This window comes from Aspergillus eucalypticola (genome assembly GCF_003184535.1).
Source record: "Aspergillus eucalypticola CBS 122712 chromosome Unknown BO83scaffold_17, whole genome shotgun sequence".
Classification (NCBI taxonomy): Eukaryota; Fungi; Ascomycota; class Eurotiomycetes; order Eurotiales; family Aspergillaceae; genus Aspergillus; species Aspergillus eucalypticola.
Window position 1 is genome coordinate 727,408 of NW_020290291.1, and position 13,221 is coordinate 740,628.

General features: G+C 52.5%; 6 protein-coding genes across 6 annotated transcripts; 3 read left to right on the forward strand and 3 right to left on the reverse strand.

Annotated features, from left to right (window-relative positions):
- Positions 1-26: 26 nt before the first annotated feature.
- BO83DRAFT_341000 (seipin) lies at positions 27-1,641 on the forward strand. The gene is made up of 4 exons (XM_025528608.1): positions 27-163; positions 234-418; positions 521-976; positions 1,036-1,641. Exons 1-4 carry the CDS (start codon positions 110-112, stop codon positions 1,505-1,507), a joined length of 1,167 nt encoding a protein of 388 aa, XP_025386823.1. The 5' UTR covers positions 27-109; the 3' UTR covers positions 1,508-1,641.
- An 86-nt stretch (positions 1,642-1,727) lies between these two features.
- BO83DRAFT_379730 (putative acid phosphatase) lies at positions 1,728-4,563 on the forward strand. Its single transcript, XM_025531576.1, has 4 exons — positions 1,728-1,783; positions 1,890-2,803; positions 2,854-2,913; positions 3,101-4,563. Exons 1-4 carry the CDS (start codon positions 1,772-1,774, stop codon positions 4,401-4,403), a joined length of 2,289 nt encoding a protein of 762 aa, XP_025386824.1. The 5' UTR covers positions 1,728-1,771; the 3' UTR covers positions 4,404-4,563.
- Positions 4,564-4,926: 363 nt separating this feature from the next.
- Positions 4,927-6,546, reverse strand: BO83DRAFT_409350 (aminoglycoside phosphotransferase family protein; the record flags this gene model as incomplete). Its single annotated transcript, XM_025534124.1, has 4 exons — positions 4,927-5,531; positions 5,605-5,989; positions 6,055-6,350; positions 6,399-6,546. 4 exons carry the CDS (start codon positions 6,544-6,546, stop codon positions 4,927-4,929), a joined length of 1,434 nt encoding a protein of 477 aa, XP_025386825.1.
- A 171-nt stretch (positions 6,547-6,717) lies between these two features.
- BO83DRAFT_379732 (uncharacterized protein) lies at positions 6,718-8,326 on the reverse strand. Its single transcript, XM_025531577.1, has 3 exons — positions 7,724-8,326; positions 7,360-7,643; positions 6,718-7,265 (listed from the first exon to the last, which is right to left on the reverse strand). Exons 1-3 carry the CDS (start codon positions 8,140-8,142, stop codon positions 6,826-6,828), a joined length of 1,143 nt encoding a protein of 380 aa, XP_025386826.1. The 5' UTR covers positions 8,143-8,326; the 3' UTR covers positions 6,718-6,825.
- A 63-nt stretch (positions 8,327-8,389) lies between these two features.
- On the reverse strand, positions 8,390-10,088 carry pex14 (putative peroxisomal membrane anchor protein (Pex14)). Its single transcript, XM_025528609.1, has 5 exons — positions 9,909-10,088; positions 9,829-9,835; positions 9,517-9,769; positions 9,376-9,460; positions 8,390-9,317 (listed from the first exon to the last, which is right to left on the reverse strand). Exons 1-5 carry the CDS (start codon positions 9,936-9,938, stop codon positions 8,580-8,582), a joined length of 1,113 nt encoding a protein of 370 aa, XP_025386827.1. The 5' UTR covers positions 9,939-10,088; the 3' UTR covers positions 8,390-8,579.
- A 255-nt stretch (positions 10,089-10,343) lies between these two features.
- On the forward strand, positions 10,344-13,125 carry BO83DRAFT_409352 (kinetochore-associated Ndc80 complex subunit NDC80). The gene is made up of 2 exons (XM_025534125.1): positions 10,344-10,540; positions 10,602-13,125. The coding sequence occupies exons 1-2, from the start codon at positions 10,496-10,498 to the stop codon at positions 12,792-12,794; spliced, it is 2,238 nt and encodes a 745-aa protein (XP_025386828.1). The 5' UTR covers positions 10,344-10,495; the 3' UTR covers positions 12,795-13,125.
- The last annotated feature ends 96 nt before the right edge of the window (positions 13,126-13,221 follow it).

Genomic DNA, 13,221 nt, shown 5'->3' on the forward strand with positions numbered 1-13,221 from the left:
GTGACGTCGACGCGATCCTCGTACCTCTTCGGAACAAAACAATTGTTGCGGCCGTTCTCCTGTCGCCGCACCCCCCAATTCCCTAATTTTACAGATCGATCGAGGAACCATGAATTCTGACGATGGAGCAGATCCTCATAGGGGCGTCGTGTCAGAAGTGATGGTACCAATTCCTCTCCCTTCTCCCATCCATCGTGGCAGACCAGGAACTAACGACTTTCGCAAACACGCAGCACACAGTGACAGAATATCTCCGACCACTTGTATCCAAACGAGCCCAAAAGATCTACTTAGGAGCCTTTCTATTTTTCTGTACGGCTATAGCCATGATCGTCACATCGACGGTCGCGTATGGGGTCTTTTACTACAGGTTCATCCCGCAGGCGGGCCTTGAACGGATTGTCCACTTGCAGTTTGGGTGAGTTAGGATCTATACTACGAGCAGATATTGATCTCTTGATGCCTTCGCTTGACCAATGGTTATGACCCATGGCTGACTCTTTCTGTTACCGAATACTAGCGAAGGACCTCCCTGGGGAATCGCAAGCCTGGGATCAGACCTGGTTTCATCCCTGCCGTACGATGTCCAGGTGGAACTCGAATTACCACGAACACCCTCCAATCTCGCCGCGGGTAATTTCATGCTAGATTTGGCCCTCCTATCCCGTCCGTTTACGTCTGCCCCGCAGGATACGAACACTTCGATTACGACTCTGTCCCACTCGCGCCGCCCTGCTATTCTTACCTATGCTTCGCCGTTGGTGGACACCGCTAGTAAGATCTCGTTCATGCCGTTTTATGTGCTGGGATGGCACCACGAAGCGGAGAAGCTGCAAGTGCCGATGATGGAACGAGTGCAGTTCGCTCGTGGTTCGCGCAACATACCGGAAAGCTTGCGCTTGGAGCTGCACAGTTCGGAGATAATGCAAGTATACAAAGCGAAGGTCATGTTCCGGGCACGTTTTACGGGCTTGCGGTATGTTCTTGGTACCCCTTATATTCCCGTTTCCTTGATGATGCTGATAGGGAGGTTAGCTGGGTAATGTATAACTGGAGACTCACTTCATTTGTTGTCTTCGGTTTCCTGTTCTGGAGCATCAGCATGGCTTCTGCAGGGCTCGCATGGCTGGTTTTAGCATCGCTTCTTAGCAGTCGGGATGATACATCCGGTCCTGTTGTTAAGCAGGAGGATCGCAGCGTTACACCCCTCATCAAGAAAGAAGAGGAGGAAATTGACGAGCCGCTTTCCGATGTACCGATTGCGGAATCCTCTAAGGCAGCGGAGAGAAGGAGGGCGATAGAGCCTGAGGATGCCGTGAAGGAAGAGGACGAGGAAAGTGATGTTGGAAGTGCAGATGAAGTTGCCCTAAACAAAATTCTGTTTGAAGAGGACGCAGAAGATGGCCGAGGCGAAGAGCCTCTGGAGGCTTCTGGCTCAGGCACAGCCAGGGAGAGTGCTCACGCCCGAGGAGTGCAGAGACGGCGAAGCCATATAATTCAAGAGTAACAGAGATATGCATTGTAGCTATTCCTTTCGAGATACCCAATACGATACAGTTGTGTACTGGTTTGAATGCTGATGAGTACTGGACTGCAGATGGAGCGATGAATATAGTTAAGGCAGAGTAGTTATCGATAACGGGTGGAGAAGGAAGAGAAAGGCGGGGGAATATCGCTGCCGCCCAACTCTGCCTTTGCCTGCCCCTCCACCCTCTCTTCCTTCTCTCCTCAACCCTTGTCGCTCTCGCTCCAGACTCCTCACTCCCAAATAATGCATATTTTAGTAAGTGGCTTATCTTATTCTCGCAGACCTCTTCTGGAGCAAGACCAGATTCATTGTCCCCAATTCCCCCTCTGAATTCATGCTGATCACCATCCTCCGCCTATAGGTTGTCAACGACGACGGCCCGCCGTCCAACCAGTCCTCGCCGTACATCCATTCATTCGTCCAATCGTTGCAGTCTGCCGGGCACATTGTATCTGTCGTTCTCCCCCACCAGCAGCGATCATGGATCGGTAAAGCCCACTTGATCGGGGCCGCCGTGAAGCCAACCTACTTCCGTCCCGGTACTCTGCACAAAGACGATGGGACCACACACGAATTTCCTCATGGTATGAACGAGGGCGACGATGACAACTACGATGGAGATGAATGGATTCTTGTGGACTCCACACCGGCCAGCTGTGTTCAGATTGGCCTGTACCACTACTTCCAAGACCGTGGCCCGATTGACCTCGTGGTGTCCGGTCCGAACTACGGCCGGAATTCAACTGCTCTCTTCGCCCTGTCCAGTGGAACCATTGGCGGTGCCATGGAGGCAGCAGTCTGCGGTAAGCCCGCTATCGCACTGTCGTACGCCTTTAGCTCCAGAGACCATGATCCCGTTGTCATCGCGGAGGCATCGCGTCATGCCGTTCGGTTAGTCGAGTACCTCCACAAGAATTGGGCCGACGGTGTGGATCTATATACTGTCAATGTCCCGCTGGAGCCTGGTGTGAGCCAGAACAAGGTGCTGTACACCAACATGCTCGATAACCGCTGGTCATCGGGCAGCTGTTTCCGCGCGGTCGATGCCTCGGCCTCGGCCAATACGCCTGAGAAGCAGGAGCACGACGTGCGACACCAGACTGTGCCCGCGGGAGAGAAGGCGCCATCAGCCGTGGATGGAACGAGCCCATTGAAGAGATCTCGCATCCAACACAAACACTTCGAGTGGGCGCCAAACTTCTCGGATGTGTACAGAAGTGTGGAGGAGGGTGCTCCAGGGAACGACGGCTGGGCTGTCAAGGAGGGCATGACCAGGTTTGTACAGACCCTATCAATTTGCTGGCCAATCCGCTAATGCGTCACAGTGTTACGCCGCTTCGAGCCAATTTCATGCATACACCTGGAATTCAAGGAGAGATTACGCTGTGAGTGGAATGATGTTGAGTCGCGGCGTATTTGCATATAACATAGAATTTGCGCGTCTGTCAGATATACAAGCTAGTTTATGCATCTCGCGCTCTGCTGTTCGCCCCTTTGACTGATGTTTTTGCTACCACTTTATCTTGGTCTGTCTGTTATGGCTGGTATTCTGATAGATTCCATCTCATGTAGACCGGATAATAACACTGAGCCTACCTTCTATTCTCTCGTCGACAGCGACGACTCCTATGTCCAGAGTCTGATGGAGCGGGCGCTCCAGCGTCGTCTTGGAAATGGTCAATGTCGCGCCATCTCATCTCTCGCTGACCTTCCCTCTCGCACTACACCCATCTTCCAGTACCGCGAATACGAACGGCTAGACTTCGAGCATGTCATGATGCACACCTCCACTTCTCTCGCCAACGCCTATATCATCCGCAAAGCCCTCATCCGCAAACACTACCTGTCCAACACCGTCATCAATTGGGTAACGAAACACCCGGACAGCGTCCTAGCCAAGCACTTCAAGCCCGGCTTCGACTTCGAGCTCGACTACGCCGAATTCCTCGACGATGCCCTCCTCGAGGCCTACGAGCTGCGCGACAGCCTCGCCAAGAACGAGACCCTCCCCGATGAAGAAAAAGAATGGTGGATTCTCAAGCCCGGCATGAGCGACCGCGGCCAAGGCATCCGCCTCTTCAACAGCGAAGACGGGCTGCGCGAAATCTTCGAAGAATGGGAAGTGCCCGACTCCGACGATGAAAGCGGCTCCGAGCGTCCAGAGCCCGAAGACAACGAAGACGACGACGACGACAACCACGGCGTCGTAACTTCCCAACTCCGCCACTTCATCGCCCAACCCTACATCGACCCTCCACTCCTCATCCCCTCCTCCCATAACCGCAAATTCCACATCCGCACCTACGTCCTCGCCGTCGGCTCCCTCAAAATCTACGTCTTCAAGGAAATGCTCGCCCTCTTCGCCGCAAAACCCTACTGTCCTCCCTTCGAGGACGAAGACGAAGTCACCGACCTCGCCCGCCATCTCACCAACACCTGTTTCCAGGAAAACGGCCGCGCTAACCCTGACAGCGTCCGCCGCTTCTGGAACCTAGAGGACTACGTCCCCGGTCTCAGCGATACGTGGAAACAGAACGTCTTTGATCAGATTTGCGCCGTGAGTGGCGAGATCTTCGAGGCTGCGGCGAGGGGCATGATGGTGCATTTCCAGACTCTGCCGAATGCGTTTGAACTCTTCGGTGTGGACTTTTTGGTCGATAAGAAGGGTAATGCTTGGTTGTTGGAGTTGAATGCCTATCCGGATTTCGGTCAGACCGGCGAGGATCTGAAGGAGTTGGTTGTGGGTAGGTTGTTTGAGGAGACGGTCGATGTGGCTGTCAAGCCGTTCTTTGGGTTGCAGGAGGATGGGGATGTGAGTAAGGGGACGGAGATGTTGAAGTTGGTTAGGGATGTGGATTTGGGGAGGAAGGCTTAATCTATTTGCCTTCTTTGTCCTTTGTTGATTGATTCTGGTTTTTATATGATGTTGCTTTGTGGCGTTTCTTATGGTTATCTCTTTACTTATATATAAAAGGGGTGCTGGATTACTGGGTATGGTTGGTAGATAGATGTAGAGGACTAGAAAAGTTTTGGATTTCTTTAATAACATCTTAGTATATGAGATCGGATTCTCTATCCTACCAACAAACATCATATCCCTCTGAAATAGTAGTTCAATCAAAAGGCCACCACCGCCGATACTCCTCCCTCTCCTCCTCACTCTCCCCCAACTCCTCCACAATCCGATCCCTAACCTCCCCCAGCGCAGCCCTACATTCCTCATACCTCTCATTCTCAATAAGCCCCTTATCCGGCCACAAACCGCCCAGTTGCTCCTTCGCCCCAGCGACAAGTTCCGTCCCCGCCACCGCTCCATCACAGGCCACTTTAATACGCTCGATCTCTGCATCTGTGAACTCGAACGGGAACGGGACATTACCAGTATCTGGTAACTCAACTCAATGATCCTTCATATCAACAAGCAGCGACATGAAATGCGCCTCGCCATACTCGAACATCCGATGAGCAAGGAATATCAACCCGTACGCGGGCGTCTTTCTGAACTCGATAGCTTGATGTAGAGCTGGGTTCTTGGCGCGCGTGAGCTTGCGCCATCCGATGAATAAGTTCTGGGTGGTGTATTCGCGCACTGCTGCGGCTATTTCCTGGGGAGTGAGACCGGAGAGATTCGGTCTAGGTAGTAGGTCGAGCGTCTCGGGTTCGAGGCCATCCCCCCAGTCGAGAAAGGCCGGATCGGGAGTGTGGGTGAAGAGCGGGGAGATATGGGTTGATTGCCAGTCGATTATGGAAGTGATGGATTCGGGGTTCTGCGGGTCGATGAAGATGTTGTCGTTGTGGAGGTCGTTGTGCCAGAGGTGCGGGGTGATGAGGGCTGTGTCTTTTGGGATGAGAGATTCGAGGATTTCGAGGTAGTGGGATAGAGCTATGAGTTTGGATTGGGGGCATGGTTGGTAGAGCTTTGGGCCGCAGAATAGGGCCAGTTGTTTAGATGGGTGCAGGGATTGGATTGCTTTTGTTTCTCGTGTCCCAACTGCTTGCATAACTGCAGTATATCGGACCCTACAAACGTATTAGCGACTGCTCGCAGATGGTAGGGATTCTGACGTAGGATGTACATGGTCCTCTATCTATACCCAAAAGTGAGCGGCTCGCATCGCACCAATCGCGGCCTGTGGTAGGGCCGATGGCGAATTGTGGATCCTTGATGGCTTTGCCGTTCTTGATGTAGTGGGTGTCTTCTGGTGGTGATGCTTGGATGTCTTTTGCGTAGTATAAGCTGCCATAATGCGAGAATGACACGCTCAGCCATTTCTTCTGTAGACGTATCATGGCAAGAAGCACTTGTAGCTTCTGAGGTAGTTTCAGTGTCTCCCAGACATGAGAAAGAGGAACGCCGGCAGCTTTCTCCATGATGATGAACTCAGCCCCGACTGGGTGTGATTGTGCATGCGAGTTCCATGTATAGACGCGAGGCGCTGGTGTTTCAAGCACGTTTCTGGCCTCCCAGGATCGAATTGTGTTAGCCGGATTCAGCATATATAACAGACGTGGTAGGAAATACTTACAAAGTCCATGGTAGCAAACTCGCTAGCTGTCGTTAGATGCGGAATACCAGCATTCATATTAGGAACCTTGGCTACGACTTCGTGGCCATTATCCATCGACATGAGAAAGGTCTTGTTGAACATGCCGTCGGGATACTTCTGTATGGAGGTGCAGTGAGTGGCCCCGACTGATTCTGCTGCGATTTGGGCGAGGCTGTTCATGTCAAATTGGATCTCGCGCATGCGGAGGATCTCGGCTTCGTTGATGAGGAAGCGGCCTCGTGTAAATTTGAAGAATTCATCGTGGTTGTTCCAGTCTGGTGACGGTTAGGATGCGTTGAGATGTGCTTGGGTGGCTTGTTTACTGGTCTGATATGAGGTTCTGCTGGCAAGAGTGGCATTGTAGTAGAGCGTTGATGCTCTTGAGAGTGAGCGGCATGGTTGCTTTAGGGCTTTTTGGGTGTATTTGATACGACTGTACCGACAAATAGGCGCGGTTGGGAATCGGTTCATCGTTCATGGAATGTGATGGTTTGGATGATGTCCCTGCCCGTAAACAAAGTACGTCTAGTTTACCATGTGATCTTCAGATTATCCAGTCAAGGACTCAATATAGTAGCAAATCGAGTTGAGAAGTAGCCGCCTCTATGCAAATTAAGGATGCTGCAGCAGCAGTGTGAATGATAAGTAGGAAAGAGGTTGACAGGGATAAGGGGCTATATTCCATTGACGTCCCGTCTACAGCCAATGCACGATCATAACACTAGTAGTATATAAACCAAGACAGAAGAACTACCCAAACCTCTGCTTAGCCAACGTCTTCAACCACCCAATCGTCTCCTCCTCCTTCTGTCTATATTGTTGCAATCTCTCCTCACGCTCCGCCGCCCGTGCCCGGAGTAATTCCTCCCTTCGAATCTCCCGCTCATTCTTCTTCCGCTGCTCCCTCTCCTTCGCCTTCTTCAACGAATCCAGATCATTCTCCCCAGACCCCATCAACTCCTCCTCCGGCGCAGCCTCCGGAGACCCCCCACGCTTCGCCTCCGCAAAGGCGCGATTACTCGCCGCGGCCTCTTGTCGCTTCTCCATGCGCCGTTCATGAGTACCCGGTTCCGCGCGCGGCGCTACCTCCTCCTGCAAGTATTTGACCTCTGACTTGTGTGAGCGCAGTTCACTGCGATATTGGGCGCGCGAGTCCTGACGTGCCGCAATTGCGTCTTCGGCTGCTAGTTCTGCTTGTCGTTAGCTTTTATGCCCGTCACAAGTGGACCCCCTTGCCCCCATTTGGTAAACTACAGAGCCTCGGTAACAAGGAATGAGACATACCCTTCCGCAACTCCAAATCCTGCATCGTAGGTATCGTGGGTCCCGAGGATGGACCTCCACCACGCCCAGATGTAGATGGAAGCACCGGGCCGTATTCATCGTCGTCCTCATCCTCTTCCCCTTCAACATTCCTATCTCGAGTCTCATCCCCTCGCTCATTCTGTTGCGATTCGCCCCGATAAACAGTATTCGTACTCGTCTGCGCCTGCATTTGCGCAATATTCGTCCTCGCCTTTTCCAATGTAGCAGGGTCATACCACCCCTCTGCTAACTCCCCGCGGTTCCTGTAGTAGCACCATGTCAACTAAATCCCGTCCTCGCATATATTTACCCATCCGAAGAACCAAGTTCGTAATCTGCTTACCATTTCCTCATAAAGCTCTTCCACCTCCCTTTCACCTCATCCTCCGGCAAATCATCCATAATTATCCCCTTCTGAATGTCCAGGTACATATCGAACATAGGGGCGTAGTGCTCCAGGTCATATTTGGTGAGTTCGCGCGAGTTGAAGGGAAGGACTATGGGGGCTGCTGGTGCCGGTTCTGCTTGATCTTTTGAGCGGGAGGTATGGCGATCACGGCGGTGGCGATCGCGATCATGGTCGCGGTGGCGGTCGTGTCGGTGATGGTGATGGCGGTGGTGGTGATGTCTGCTGCTGCGGTGTCTGTCGGATCTAGAGGTAGGATCGCGATTGGGAGAGCGTGAGCGTGTGCGAGAGCGGGTGTGGGAGTGGGTGCGATCTCGGTGGGAGTGTGAGTGGGAGTAGGAGTCGCGGGTGGCCATGGTTCTTTCAGGGTGGGGGTTGTCCATAAATGAGGATTGTTTTAAGGTGTAAAGTGTTGGTGAGACTTGTGCAGGTGAACGGGACTGACGTCGAAATGCCAAGCTTTTGGGTGCGGCGGATGGGCGTCAATCATGGAATGTCTATCGACTGATAAGAGCGGGTCTGCCCTGTGGCTTTATTCTGTTTCGTGGTCAATAGGAATTGAACGAGCATGCTGTTTCTAAGATCTTTTTTTGTGTCTAATCGGGATAACTATGGGTAGAAGTGGTGTTGCGACATGGTACTTTCACGTGCTACATACTGTACATCCTCCGCACCATCCAGCAACGCCTAGACATCTCATGCGTAAAGTTCGTTCGATAACCTCCATCTAATTACAAGAATGGAACAATGCAGTTCGCTGGAAAGTGAAATCTTCATAGTATCTGGTATGTGTTTAGCTGGCCGGGGCGCTCGACTCAGGAGCCGCGCTAGCCGTGTTGTCCGCAGTGCTGGTGGAAGGGGTCGAGGGAGATGCGGTCTTGGAGCGGTTGGCAGCAGCCATCTGCCAGGCAGGAATGGAAGCAGAACGACCCAGGTGCGACAGAGGGCTGTTGCTCGCCGAGGTAGTGCTAGGGCTCGCGCTTGGCTGTGCTGATTGAGAGGGCTGCTCGGTTGATGCTGGCGCGGCGGGCGTACCGTTGACCGGGGCCGTAGCAGCGGGAGTTGACTCCTCCGCAGGCCGAGAAGCAGTAGGAATGCTCATACCGCTGAACCGTCCAGGAGCAGGAGAGGTGGCGCTGTTGCCGCTGCCACCAAGTCTATTGCCCAGCAAGACCTTCAGGCTCTTCAATTCAGCACCAAGCTCCTTCAACCGTGTCTCATTGCCTTCCCGGGCGCCTTCCAGGGCCTTGGGGATCGCATCCTTCAGTGACTTGACCTCGTCGCTGATACGACGGGTCTCATCGTCCCTCCTTCGGGAGGCGTTCTTCATGTCAGAAACGAGGTTCTCAACCTCCCGCAGGGCGGTGTCTAGCCTTTCTGTGCGCGTCTCCTCCGCAGACTTCAGTGCGGCAGTATCTGTGGACAGTTGTTCGATCAGGGCAAATGCGCGATTGAATTGCTCATCAATGTGTTCCTTGTCTTGTTCGAGCTGGGGTGGAGTGGGGGGTGCGATTAAAGGTGAGATGTAGCGCTTAACCAATGTCAGCATGTTTCAATTGATCGAGCAATGTGAGTAATGAAACACCGACCTTGGTAATCATGTAGAGTCCGTAACCTACTCCTCCCATCACCGTAGCCATAATGAACCAGTCACGCCAGTCCCGTTTCGGGGGCCTTGCGACGCAAGATTAGTTGAATACAGTATGAAATGGACATGAATCGAGACTCACTCTGGCGGAGCCTGCCATTGACCATAAGGAGGATATCCATAGCCTGCAGCAGGTGGAGGAGGAGGTCGGTAGACAGCTTGTTGGGGAGGCGATTGATAGCCAGATGATGCGGTTACGGCGGCAGCTGCTGTAGACGGATCTTCACCTGCTCGGGCGAGCGCAACATCGATCTCTTCTTTAGTCAGGTTCTTTGACTGGAGGAATGCGACTCGCTTCTCAATTGGCGAGGCGGCGACAGATGGGTCTTGGAGGACTGCAAAGACATTAGACGAGCACATGAATCAACATGAAATGGGAGTGTTGAGCACATACAGGTGACCTAGCGATCGTGCGTGAGGGTCAGCTCCGATTCCGGCAACAAGATGTTAATCATAGATAAAAGCGGCACTTACAGCAGAGGAGATAAGCTCCTCGCGAACCATGATGGGCAACTTTCCCAGGAGCAGTAGCTCTAACTGGGTGGTAACAGGGTTATCCTTAGCGAGGAGGAGTGTTGGGGGAAGGATCCGAGAGAAAGGGACGATGAGGAGAAGGGGAGAAGAGAGACACAAGATGAGGAGGCGATGGAGCGGCCCTTCCCAAATCAGATGGACCTCGGAAGTAGCGCTGGTAATTTACGTGGTTCTGGTTTCGTACCGCGGCGGAGATTCCCGTGACTTTCCCCAGAGTCTCGTGATAGCGCCTGGCCCAATCCGGCAGTTGTTCCCTGAGCTTCACCGCCTACTTTGTTGGGACGAAAGAAAGTGGCATGTCTTGTTTACTTTGATTATTATGATTATTGCTGCCCGCTCGGTTGCTACTGCCATCCACAACTCTCCCGCCTCCTATTGCGCCTCCGTCGCCAACTTGGTGTCGCGCCTCTTCTGGATATATCGATTTTGGTACAAATCGCATACCCCTTGCAAATCAGCCGTTTTTCAAGAGTTTGCGCTTGCTAGGGTTGTGATTGCCTGCCGCAGTCGCGGCTTCTACCGTCATCATGTCGCAGGATACAGGATTGTTCAGCATCAGGCGCCCCCGCGAGGTATGTGCCTTGCTTCCTTCAGGCCCGCCCCTCTTGTATAATACTAATCTGGCTGTCTCAGTCTATGGCGATGGGTAGCCAGAATTACTCCGCTCTTCCACAACCTTCCTCGGCCTTGAAGCGCACCAGTTCAATCGGATACCAGAATCCTCCTTTCACCTCTCAGCACACGCGTATGTCGCTTCTCAACTCCGCCAGTCGTCCTCAACAGCCCAACTTCCAGCGGTCTTCTTCAGGTGGAGGTTTTGGTGCCGATGCCGGTCTCTCATCAGTCAGACGCTCCGTCTCCAGTAACATGTTCCATGGCCCTAGTGTCGGGCGCCCAAGCTTTGCTCCGGGCCCGATGTCGTCGCAAAGCACAGCAGGGTCGCAAGGATTGCAACGGAGGAGTAGTGTCTTCTCACGACCGTCCGTGGGTGGCGCCATGGGTCACCATTCTTTCTTTACTCAGGTCCCGTCAGTTGCTGGTGTCCCCAGAGACCCACGGCCACTCAGAGATAGGTCTTTTCAAGCTCGCATTGGACAAGAGCTGTTGGAATACTTGACTCACAACAATTTTGAGCTCGAGATGAAGCATTCACTGGGGCAGAATACCTTACGCTCTCCTACACAAAAAGATTTCAACTACATTTTCCAGTGGCTGTATCATCGCATTGATCCTGGGTACAAGTTTCAGAAGAGCATGGACGCGGAGGTTCCACCCATTCTCAAGCAACTACGTTATCCCTACGAAAAGGGTATCACCAAGTCGCAGATTGCGGCTGTGGGAGGCCAGAACTGGCCGACTTTCCTCGGTATGCTGCATTGGCTGATGCAACTGGCCCAGATGATGGATAGATATCTGCTCGGGGAGTATGATGAGGCTTGCGCAGAGATGGGAGTCGATGTGTCTGGTGACCGGATCATCTTCCGTTTTCTTACAAGTGCCTACCACGACTGGCTGCAAGGCGGGGAAGATGAGGATGACGCGACGGCCGAGAAGAGACTAGTCCCTCATGTTGAGATGATGGCCCAGGAGTTTGAGAGAGGAAATGAGAAATACGTTCAGGAGATGGAATCTTTGGAAGCCGAAAACCGAGCGCTACGTGACCAGATCGAAGAGATGGAGAAGAACGCTCCGGACATGGCCAAGTTGGACAAGCATTTCAGGATCTTGGAGGACGACAAGAGGAAGTTCGAAGACTACAACCAGAATGTTCAGGGCAAAATTGAGAAATATGAGACCCGCATCAAATTCTTGGATGACGAGCTCAAGAAGACGGAAGATGACCTGCAAGCCGCCGAAGAGGAGCGGGCTGGGCTTCAGGCCAGCGTTGACCAACAAGGCCTGACAATCCAGGATATCGATCGCATGAACACGGAACGTGAGCGCCTGCAGAGGAATCTTGACGATACAGTCAACCGATTGGAAGAGACCCACGCGCGGGTCATGGCAAAGGAGGCCGAGGCTAGTAGAAAACTCGAAGATCTGGAGGAGATCGTCAAGGTCTACAACACGCTTGGATACCAGAACAGTTTAATTCCTTCGTCTGCCGTCAATGCCAAGGGCGAAGATTACGAGCTTAGTCTGAACGTGAACGAGAGCAATTTCTCCGCCTCCCAGGTCGGTGGTCTAGCGAACCGAATCTCAACCGATGGAGATCGACTATTGGCGGACCCCTTCACTGGCTATCATCCTGCACACTTGCTCAACCTCGATCTGCGCGGCATTGTGCGCAGCAATCTGCAGGCCCTCCGGAAGGAGATCAACGAGCGCCGGAAGCGTGCCATTGATGATGACTTGGAACGACGCAATCTCCTGGACAACATCAAGGAAGCAATGGACGAGAAGCGAAGCGAGGTTGAGGCTCTGGAGCACAAGGCACGTGCCGCCGAAGAGGAATTCGAGCGGCTCAAGGAGGTCACCACCACGCAGAAGCTCGCGTCGGATGCACAGATTGAGAAGATGGAGAAGGAGCTGGCCAAGATGCGAGCCACGTTGGGCGAAAGCGTTCAGTTGATGGAGCAGCGCGAGATGAACACGAACATTGAGTATGAGCAATTGACCCTCCGCGCGAACGCATTGAGAGAGGAGCTGCACACCAATGTTGAAAGCATGCTGAACGATGTCATCCGTTTCAAGGTCCATGTTCAAAAGGGCTTGGAAGACTACGAGAGCTTTGTTGTCGACGAAGTCGAGCAGGAATTGGGTGGTGACATGCAGTATGCTGATGAGGACGTTGAGATGGGAGTTGACGAGGAGGAGGAGCTTTAAATGATATTATTGTGTCTTCTGCGCCACGATGACGCTTCGAGTATGATGATTGATGATTGAGGGAAGCTCTGGAGTCGCAGTGTCATAAACATTTGTTCGTTCTGCTGATATCGTTGTCTACTACTGGGGCGCTATTGGGAGCTAGCTGGTTGGGATTATGCGTTATGGGTATTTTGGGATGTTCGGTTGTGGTTTATATGTTGTTTATGATACCTTTGATGTTCAAATGCGCCATTAGTGTTGATAATTGTTAGAAGTGGGTGTACATACCATGCCTTTTACAGCTGTCTCATAATGCTCCTATCTCTAGTGCAAACTAGTTCAGAGGGAGGGATATTTTCATCTATACCAACAACAAACTGTAACTGAAGTAGTCCATATTGCTACCACATAAGATCAACAGTAGATATCTGTTTAAAAAGCACAT

Excerpts from the sequence above, each read along its gene's own strand:
- pex14 (XM_025528609.1), bottom strand. The coding sequence starts at position 9,938 with ATGGTTCGCGAGGAGCTTATCTCCTCTGCT. Across the intron at positions 9,461-9,516 it reads CAATGGCAGGCTCCGCCAGA|GCCCCCGAAACGGGACTGGC; the intron begins GTGAGTCTCGAT and ends TTGCGTCGCAAG. Across the intron at positions 9,318-9,375 it reads GACTCTACATGATTACCAAG|CGCTACATCTCACCTTTAAT; the intron begins GTCGGTGTTTCA and ends ACATTGGTTAAG.
- BO83DRAFT_379732 (XM_025531577.1), bottom strand. The coding sequence starts at position 8,142 with ATGGCCACCCGCGACTCCTACTCCCACTCACACTCCCACCGAGATCGC. Across the intron at positions 7,644-7,723 it reads AAGAGCTTTATGAGGAAATG|GAACCGCGGGGAGTTAGCAG; the intron begins GTAAGCAGATTA and ends GTGCTACTACAG. Across the intron at positions 7,266-7,359 it reads GGATTTGGAGTTGCGGAAGG|AACTAGCAGCCGAAGACGCA; the intron begins GTATGTCTCATT and ends AACGACAAGCAG.
- BO83DRAFT_341000 (XM_025528608.1), top strand. The coding sequence starts at position 110 with ATGAATTCTGACGATGGAGCAGATCCTCATAGGGGCGTCGTGTCAGAA. Across the intron at positions 419-520 it reads ATTGTCCACTTGCAGTTTGG|CGAAGGACCTCCCTGGGGAA; the intron begins GTGAGTTAGGAT and ends ACCGAATACTAG. Across the intron at positions 977-1,035 it reads GCACGTTTTACGGGCTTGCG|CTGGGTAATGTATAACTGGA; the intron begins GTATGTTCTTGG and ends TAGGGAGGTTAG.
- BO83DRAFT_379730 (XM_025531576.1), top strand. Across the intron at positions 2,804-2,853 it reads GTCAAGGAGGGCATGACCAG|TGTTACGCCGCTTCGAGCCA; the intron begins GTTTGTACAGAC and ends AATGCGTCACAG. Across the intron at positions 2,914-3,100 it reads ATTCAAGGAGAGATTACGCT|ACCGGATAATAACACTGAGC; the intron begins GTGAGTGGAATG and ends CATCTCATGTAG.
- BO83DRAFT_409352 (XM_025534125.1), top strand. The coding sequence starts at position 10,496 with ATGTCGCAGGATACAGGATTGTTCAGCATCAGGCGCCCCCGCGAG. Across the intron at positions 10,541-10,601 it reads GCATCAGGCGCCCCCGCGAG|TCTATGGCGATGGGTAGCCA; the intron begins GTATGTGCCTTG and ends TGGCTGTCTCAG.